The sequence below is a fragment of the Mycetomoellerius zeteki genome, unplaced genomic scaffold, assembly GCF_001594055.1.
Source record: "Mycetomoellerius zeteki isolate Tzet28-1 unplaced genomic scaffold, Tzet1.0 scaffold878, whole genome shotgun sequence".
Lineage (NCBI taxonomy): Eukaryota > Metazoa > Arthropoda > Insecta > Hymenoptera > Formicidae > Mycetomoellerius > Mycetomoellerius zeteki.
Window position 1 is genome coordinate 306 of NW_017257911.1, and position 9,171 is coordinate 9,476.

The 9,171-nt window shown below is 32.9% G+C and overlaps 2 protein-coding genes across 3 annotated transcripts; one reads left to right on the forward strand and one right to left on the reverse strand.

The window, feature by feature from the left end:
- Positions 1 to 399: 399 nt before the first annotated feature.
- LOC108730264 (putative nuclease HARBI1) lies at positions 400 to 2,614 on the reverse strand. The gene is made up of 5 exons (XM_018459844.1): positions 2,550 to 2,614; positions 1,735 to 1,859; positions 1,519 to 1,658; positions 876 to 1,434; positions 400 to 784 (listed from the first exon to the last, which is right to left on the reverse strand). Exons 2-5 carry the CDS (start codon positions 1,788 to 1,790, stop codon positions 400 to 402), a joined length of 1,140 nt encoding a protein of 379 aa, XP_018315346.1. The 5' UTR covers positions 1,791 to 1,859; positions 2,550 to 2,614.
- Positions 2,615 to 4,428: 1,814 nt separating this feature from the next.
- LOC108730269 (uncharacterized) lies at positions 4,429 to 6,112 on the forward strand. Of its 2 annotated transcripts, none has more exons than XM_018459851.1 (5): positions 4,429 to 4,791; positions 4,879 to 5,012; positions 5,103 to 5,435; positions 5,498 to 5,765; positions 5,916 to 6,112. In XM_018459851.1, the coding sequence occupies exons 1-5, from the start codon at positions 4,745 to 4,747 to the stop codon at positions 5,995 to 5,997; spliced, it is 864 nt and encodes a 287-aa protein (XP_018315353.1). In that variant the 5' UTR covers positions 4,429 to 4,744; the 3' UTR covers positions 5,998 to 6,112. The 2 variants fall into 2 exon arrangements, with proteins under 2 accessions (XP_018315353.1, XP_018315355.1); XM_018459853.1 differs by having other exon boundaries at positions 5,501 to 5,765.
- The last annotated feature ends 3,059 nt before the right edge of the window (positions 6,113 to 9,171 follow it).

Below are 9,171 nucleotides of genomic sequence, written 5' to 3' on the forward strand. Positions count from 1 at the left end.
ATTTTGATATAAAGATATTAAATTTCAATTTTTTAAAAAGATAAAATGTAATTTTTAGTTATATTGCATTATATGTGATACAAATAAGTTTTGATTTATAGATAAGTATTATATATAATATGGCAAGTTGTGATATGAAAAGTTTTACTTTACCATATATATGAATATTATGTGTGATATAAAAAGAGGTGATGTCACAGATTTCAATTAATAGAATAGATATAGTTACATGGGATACGTAGAAACCAAAGTTTTATTATTCATTTATTGTTATTACATATCTGTTTTGTTATAAATTATTTTTTTTATTAAGAGAGCAGTAAAATAAACTATGAATTAATAAAACTATGAAACTATTAATAAAATATGATATTGTAAACATTGAATAAAGGAAAGTATTCATTTATTTATCATATAGTCTTGCCATGGAACAGCTCCTTCTCCATTGAAATAATTACACCATTCATCTCTGAGTTGTAAGGCAGCATTAGCATGACGATTGCCTCCTTGATTTCTCAAATTTATCATTCCAAGAGCAGGCTCTTGCCGCCATTCCCCTGGGTGAAATCTGTGTAGGAGTTCATCTTCTTCGTCAATAAATTCAGGAGGAGTATACATATGTCTTCCTACTACTTCAGTTCTCAACATGTTATGTAGACAGCAGCAAGCTAATATAATTTTTGATGCGTCATCAGGGTCATAACGCATCGCTGATCTAAAAATTTGGAATCTTGTTCCCATGACTCCAAAACCGTTTTCAGATTTATTACGCGCTCTGGATAATCTATAACAGAAAATAATTTTATAAAGTAACACATATTTTGAAAAATACATATACAAAAAAATGAATGCTTGCACGAACAATAAAAATTTACCTGTAGTTAAATATCCTTTTATCTTTGTTCCCGCATGTATCTCGCGAATAAGGTATCAGAACCTTTGTACTTAAAGGAAAACCTTCATCTCCAACGAATACAAATGGAAATTCTTTATCTGTATTAGGCAAAGGTGTTGGTGCAGGAATATTTAAGCTATTATTATCAAGATGGGCTTTCAGACTACTTTTGTTCCATATGCCTGTATCACTTATTCTGCCATTTGTTGCAATATCTACATATATGAATCTAAGTTGTGCATCCACAACAGCCAGTAATACAACAGAAAAACTGTCTTTATAATTATAATATAATGATCCTGACTGTAATGGTGGATCAATTTTAAAATGTTTGCCATCCATGGCTCCAAGACAATTATAGAAATTCCAACGATGACCAAAATCATTAGCTACGACTCTCCATTCATCCTCACATGATGGCATTCTAAGATAGTCTTCACGTAGTATATGAATAATCACAGTACATACTTCCTTAATGATACCTGAAATAGTACTCTGACCAATCCGAAATGTGAGACGAAGAGATTCCTGACTTTCCCCTAAAAATAAAATAACATTCTTTGAAACATTACTTATATTTTCATTACTGATGCACATTTCAAGTCTAAAAAATTTCGAGTTACCTGTTGCAAGATGTCGTAGGGTGAGAGACAACCTCTCAGCAGGTGAAATGCTTTGTCTCAAATGTGTATCCTGTTTTTTAATAAAAGGAGTTACTTTTTCTAAAAGATCTTCAAATAAAGTGCTATTCATTCGAAGGCATCTGTAACAAAAGTATTTAGCATATCAAGTATATCGTAAACAAATTAAAGAAATAAATTTCTAATTGAGTTATATACCGTCTAAATCTATCTGGATCTTCGAAAAGCAATTCCGTAAAAAGATTATAATGCATGCCTCTCCTCTTCCTCTTTAAAAGATATGGATGTGTCCATATACGACGATTGTTTCGATGAAGTTTCCTCTTCAGCGATTATTAAAAATAAAAGAGCAGTAATTCTCTTCTTTTTATTTGACCGTGTTATTATACGCGGCATTTCTTAAATTTAATTGCGTCTCAACTTGTTTGTATAAAAGACAGTAAACTTTAAAACATATATTACGTAGTATACGTTCTAAGCAATAAACACACTTGCACAGCACTGAATCGTCGAAATTTAGGTTAAGTAGCTCAATAAGTATCATTTAATAATAGACCTACAGCGATATTATCAATCGCAATGCAAATCGTTATCATATAATGTAATCGGACAATCTTCAATTTTTAATCGATAATCTCAATCTCCAATGCGTAGTCTGATTCCGGCCTAACACAACCAAAAATTGACTGATGCAGCCAATTAAAAATGCTATGCCATATTTTATCATCTAATTTGCTGCAGCAGCCAATCTTTTTTTTCAGTGTAGTATTCTAGTAAAATTGCTCATTTTTGTAATTTTCACCTCGTTTCAAGATACAAAATCGATCTCCTGGTCTTATCTCATAATCATTTGGAGTGAAATGATCACACTATGTTTTGCAGGCTTAAAATTATCTTGCCCAACCATCTCAATCCATTTCTTAAAAATTTTTTCTCTCTTAAATGGGAACCTAATATACTTATAAAATAATTATTTACAGTATTACGCCTATAAAACATTAAGATTTGTTTACGTCGCATGCTCCAACGTGTTCCAATATGCTCCTGTCGTAGCGCTTACTCACTCCGCGCTTGATAGAATGAGTAGGAGCTATGGTAGGAGCATGTTGGAGCATATTGTAGCTTGCGACGCGAACAAACCTATAGAAATCTGTGATCGACCCTCTACATTTGCTACATATATACACTATAGTATTTCCTAGTTTTTCTAACGTTTTCTAGAAACGTATATGTTTCTTTTCAAAAATGGGATGAGGAGGCTTATTACGGTTCCTTGTGACGAAGTGAAAATTACAAAAGTGATTGAATTTACTAGAATTTATAACTTCATTAGTTAACATCTAGTGAATTTGATCATTTTTGTAATTTTCACTTCGTCACAAAAAAACCGTAATAAGCTCCCAGTAGTGGAATTCTGTAATTCGTTATGCAGTCGTTACGAATTCATAACGACAGTTGCGCAGTTTTTTTACCATATAAAATATCTGCGCGGCTGTCGTTATGAGCACATAACGATTGCATAACGAGACTGCAGGGCCTCTATTATCGCATACGACAAACTAGGGAAATACTATAGTGCATGTAACATGTGCTATAGTATTTCCCTAGTTTTATGTATGCGATACTTTTCAAGAATAGAGGCCCAGGGGGTCTATTCTTGAAAAGTATCGCATACGAAAGTCTAATGTCCGTGTCACACTACGCATTCGAGACTGAGGATTGCGAATTGAGGATTAGAATTCAACCAATTAGAACGAAACGGATTAAACTTAAAATTACCTGATTGGTCGAATTCTAATCCTTAATTCGCAATCCTCAATCTCCAATGCGTAGTGTGACACGGGCATAAGGCCGGAATCAGACTACGCATTGAAGATTGAGATTGAAGATTGAAAAATTCAAACTTAACCAATCGAAACGAAAGGAGCTAAAAATTTCTTTGTCCTTATTGGTCAAATTTCAATCTTCAATGTGTAGTCTGATTCCGGCCTAAAGAAATACCACAAACCCCTTTTACACCGAGCACTTGATACGCGTATTAACTAGTAACTTTCTATTAAATTATTTTAATTTCAGCAATGTATTTAAAGAATGATGTATTAGGGCCACTGTCACTAAGCTCAGTTAACTTAACTGGCCAGTTAGTCTATCGGAATTGACTAATCGCATTTGTCATTTTGTTTGCTTCAAGTGGCCCTTAAATAGGTAGAATATGCATCAAAATGATTAATTAAATACACATATCATGTATATGTTTACAAGTTCGCCGAAATTAAGATAATTCAATAGAAAGTTACTAGTTAGGATCCGTATCAAGTGCACGATGTAAACTAGAGTACAGTATACGTTACGTATACTATAGTATTTTTCTAGAATTTTGTATACGTTTCTTTTCAAGAATAGAGACCCTATAGGTCTATTCTGTAACTTTTTAACGACTATTTTACTAGCTAGGGATGTCGTTGCGCAGGTATTTTACATGATGAAAAAGCTACGCAACGACAATGGCTGCGTTCAGCAGAGAAAGCAGCTTTGCAACTGTTGTAAAATTCTTCAATATGATTGGTTTATACATTTAGATCTGTCAGGAACCAAAAGCAAGAACCAATCGTATTGAAGAATTTTACAACAGTTGCAAAGCTGCTTTCTCTGCTGAACGCACCCATTATAACGACAGTTCAGTATCGTAATATTGTAGTTGCGCAACTTTTTCATCATGTAAAATACCTGCGCAACGACATCCCTAGCTAATAAAATTGTCGTTAAAAAGTTACAGAATAGGCCTACTGGGCTGCGTTCGGAAACATCACCCGAGTGTCCCCGTGTATCATTTTATCTTTGTTATTCACCCAGTATTAAACAAGAATAAGACGATATCCGAGAGCACTCAGGTAGTATTTCCGAACGCAGCCCTGATGGGATCTGTGGGGCCATGTTCCAAGGAGTTTCTGAGATTCTCTGTTTAATAAAGAAGAATTGTTTGTACTTCAACGTATGTGTGTACTACGTACATACATACATCTCAACAAGTGTTGACATGTGATATGCTATAGAGGTGACAGAGTCAAAGGGAAAAGATAAAATAAACACGGAAAACACAACGAATAAAATAACAGAAAACTAAACAACGAGAAGAAAAGTTAAAACGAGCATATCTCTACAATAATAAAAATATTCAAGTCAAGTATCAAGTCTGTGGCAACAAACAATGCAGGAAGAGCACAAAAATACTCCAAAATTAGGAACTATTCGAAAGTAAAATTATTTTGTTACAAATGATATTTAAATTAGATAACAAATTTCATCTAATTTACTGGTTTAATACAACACATATTTTTGTAGAATTCGCAATGCTGCAAGTACACCAGACGTTGCAAGAAATCTGTCGGATACCTTACCTACTTTACATTTTGTTTCTAGAGCCACTTCTCGTAGTAGAGTAACCTTGATGCCAAGTGACATTGCACAGTTACAAAGTAAGAGCTTTATTTGCAACTTTTTTTTATTAAATTTCTTTGATACTGCTTTATTTGTTATTACATTTTAATATCGTGTTACTTATATAGAAGTACCGAGAAAGAAGATTGCTATAGACAAGCAGCCAATCGTGCCATCACAGATAATGTTGGATACACAAAAGAAAATGGACAGTGAAGAATTAGAACTTGGACTTCTTTATGATGAATATTTACAAACTCTAATGATGGATCTCGTAATGAAGAAGAAGATTCTAGAGAAAAAGCGTCTAATGGTCATGCAAATAGCTGCCTTGGCACAAGAGATTGATCAAGATACACAAAAATTGATTAAAATTAAAACAAGGGAACGCGATATAATAAATTTAAGTTTAGCACAAAAAGAAGCAGATGTTCAACTGATTGCAGTGACAAAATATACTGGTAAAATTTATATATATATATATAAAAATTAAATTATTTCTTTATATTTACATTTTTTACAGAAGATGAAACATTTAAGATTGTAAAAAATATGTTATCCAAGTTATACTTTCTCTTGGAACCTCTGGATGTATTGCAATGTAATGGCATAATACTTCCTGAAACACAAACTGAATGGAAAGAGACTCAGGAAATATTAAATAAATGTTCAAATGTTTTAAAAAGCACTGTAAATCTAATAGGATCAAAAGGCGAAATGTATTGTGCTGTTAATGCTGAATTGAAGAATTTTACCGAAACGTATGACAAAATACAAAATCTTCAAAAGAAGTACGTTGCAAATATTATTTTTATCATTTTTAATTAGCTTATTTTAAATTAATATATATAATTATTATATATATATATATTTATATAATTAATATGTAAATTAACACGTATAATTTATATTATTTATTCATTTGTATTTGTATTTTTCAGATTGGAAGAAGCACTGTGTAATTTACAAGTATTGATGCTGAAAAATGCTTCACTTTCATTGGCATGCGATGACAGTAGATAAATGGAAACATATTGGAATTATTGGGCGCGTCAAGTTGACAAAGCAGCTAGCTTGCTCGCCGAGCAAATGAACATAATTGGTTGTTACTTATACCTAAATCCAACCAATCATATTCAATCGCTCGGTAAGCATGTATAGCTGCTTTGCCGTCTTGAACTCGCCCATTGTTTGAAGAAATAGAATTGCATAAAAATACGAAAATTGAATAAATTGGAGGCTTTTTTGTACAGTTGTTGCATAAAATATACTATGTGCTGTTAAAATTTATGTGAAACAATTAAATTTAGTTGAATAAAATCTATTTTATATTTTTGTAGAATGGTGTCAAAGTTATTTTCTTTCTATAAACAGGGTTGCCACAAGTCAGAGAAATCGTGGAAAAGTCAGGGATTTAGCAAAATTTTCTGGAAAAATTAAAAGGGCCAATTTCACCAACCACGGTTAGATTAACCGACGGTTAAAGTTAGCAGAGGGGTGGCCAACAGACATTCATATTCTCTCGTAATCTCTTATATATTGTCAATTTTACGGAGCTTTGTCTATCTGAAATTTCATCAGTGAGTGAGAATACAAAATTAATGATATTATAAATTACATATTTTTTGACGAATTTGCTGGTTACAATTTAGAAAAACGTCGAAGACCACGTAAAATCAAACCACGTATAAATTATTTAGAATTGTTTGACTTTTTTTCACATGTATAATACACTGTTTACTGCTTCCCACAAATTTCAGGTTAGAGCCAAGAGGTTACGAGAAAATATGTGTCTGTTGGTCACCCTGCTAACTTTAACCGTCGGTTAATCTAACCGTGGTTGGTGAAATTGGCCCTAAAGAAGTTTAAAATATGTGTACATATATCACAGAGATGCAATTTTAGTTACGCGCCCTCATGTACTCTCACAGCTTGCGCTACCACTTGATAATGCGTGGTGGAAAGAAGAATAGCCTTTATAATAACAGATTGAGATTTTAATAAACAGGATTTAGTTTTGATAAAAAAGAAACTATGTGTGTCATTGATTTATGTTCCTTATATTCTCCTCTCTTTCTCTTGCTGCTGTTTATTGATAATAAACAGCAGCAAAGCGAAAGAGAGGAAGAGGAAAAGAATCGTGTTCATACATAAAAGGAAAGGACAAAAAATACTACAAACTTAACAATTAAATGCAGTGTCAGCAACATTAATTTACACTGTTATGTTAAATTACTCTATCAACAAAATATTTAACGATTTTCAAATCAGGATGAAAATACAAGAAAAATTTCAAAATAAGTATTATTGAAACTCAGGAAATTTTGGGACGAAAAATTTGTGGCAATCCTGATTAAAGTAAAATTTATATTTTTATGATCGCTCCATGCCTTCGGCTCGATATATAGGGTGCTTTCCATTTGATGACACAGGTTGACACAAGTCAACACAAGGGTTACATGACAATTTTCATAAAAAAAGAGAGGGTAATGTTGGTAGCAACAAAAACCCTTGAGGCACCATAGTTTTATTTTCTACGGATTGGTAATATTTACAAGTAGTAATCCGTTAGTTTGCGCCGATCATGGTCGATCGAGTGTAAAAGTAGTGTAATTACATGATAATTCGTGAACTGTTCGCGAACGGCTGTCATCGCGGAGGTTTCGTGTTTTGACATTTATGTGTATCAAGAGGTTAATAACGTCTTCGAGATTACTCAGATAAGTTTCATTAAATATTTTCATTACAAAATCTTTATTCTTACTATTTCATTAAAAATCGATACTTTGTGTTATATATTTTATTTTCAGTTATTGGTTTTCGGTCTAACACTATTAACGGTGTTAAATTGTGTATAGAAAAAAAGGGATTGAAAAGAAAGAAAAATTAAAGAGAAAGAGAGGAAAAAGAAGAAAGAGAGAGGAAAAGAAAGAGATGTGGAAGGAAGTATAATCTAAATAAACCTGAATCAGAGTGGATAATCACTGACAGCAGTCCTAAGGGTTCCATTGGCAATGGCAATCAATTTATCATAATATTTGTAATACAATTGTATTTTATATTTCAGCGGAACGCATAAAAGTATTCAAAATGGAAAGATAGAAACATTTTTTGTATTTTGTTGTTCAGATAATAAGCTTGATTGTCAATCTTAATATTTGAAACATAAAATACAAAATATTTTTATGTACTCTTTGAAATACTATACGTTATTAACCTCTTGATACACATAACTATCAAAACACGAAACCTCCGCGATGACAGCCGTTCGCGAACAGTTCACGAATTATCATGTCATTACACTACTTTTACACTCGATTGACCATGATCGGCGCAAACTAACGGATTACTACTTGCAAATATTACCAATCCTTAGAAAATAAAACTATGGTGCCTCAAGGGTTTTTGTTGCTACCAACATTACCCCCTCTTTTTTTTATGAAAATTGTATAACCGGTGTAAAAGGGGTTACTGCATAGTCTGATTCCGGCTTAATGACAGGACAGTAGAGAGCATAGTGTAATAAAGAAGAGGTGTGCTGTTGCGCAAGAAGATAATTAACCAATGAGGATTGGTGGAACAAGTGACTGGCCATATTAATATATCAGCCAATCAGCGTTTTTTCTGATGGCGAATTCGGCACACATGCACTGACTCCGTTCTAATGCTGCCCTGACATGGTGCGAGTGCAGAAATACTTTAGTGCTATACCAAATTGCACTGTTAGAAACGTCAGTGCAACATTTTTTGAACTCGTTCAATTCATTCGGTTGATCCGAATATAAATTCAGTACTACACTGGGTCAGTTTTCATTTGCCGAATACGATAATCTTAAGCCGGATTCAGACTACGCATTGAAGATTGAGGTTGAAGATTTAAGATTGAAATTTGACCAATAAGGACAAAGAAATTTTAGCTCCTTTCGTTTCGATTGGTCAAATTTTAATCTTTCAATCTTCAATCTCAATATTCAATGCGTAATCTGATTCCGGCCTTAACGTACTGATACAGTGCGCACAAGCCGAATGTGTGGCACTGAAAAAGTTCACACTCAGTGCGCACTAGTGCGGTTTGTCGAATTCGCTATGAGATACTCAAAATGTGGTATAATTTAAATAAGGAAATGACAATTAATGACTTTATTTTGTTGAGCATTACTATTGTGACTTTTTATTATTAATTATTATTAATAATAA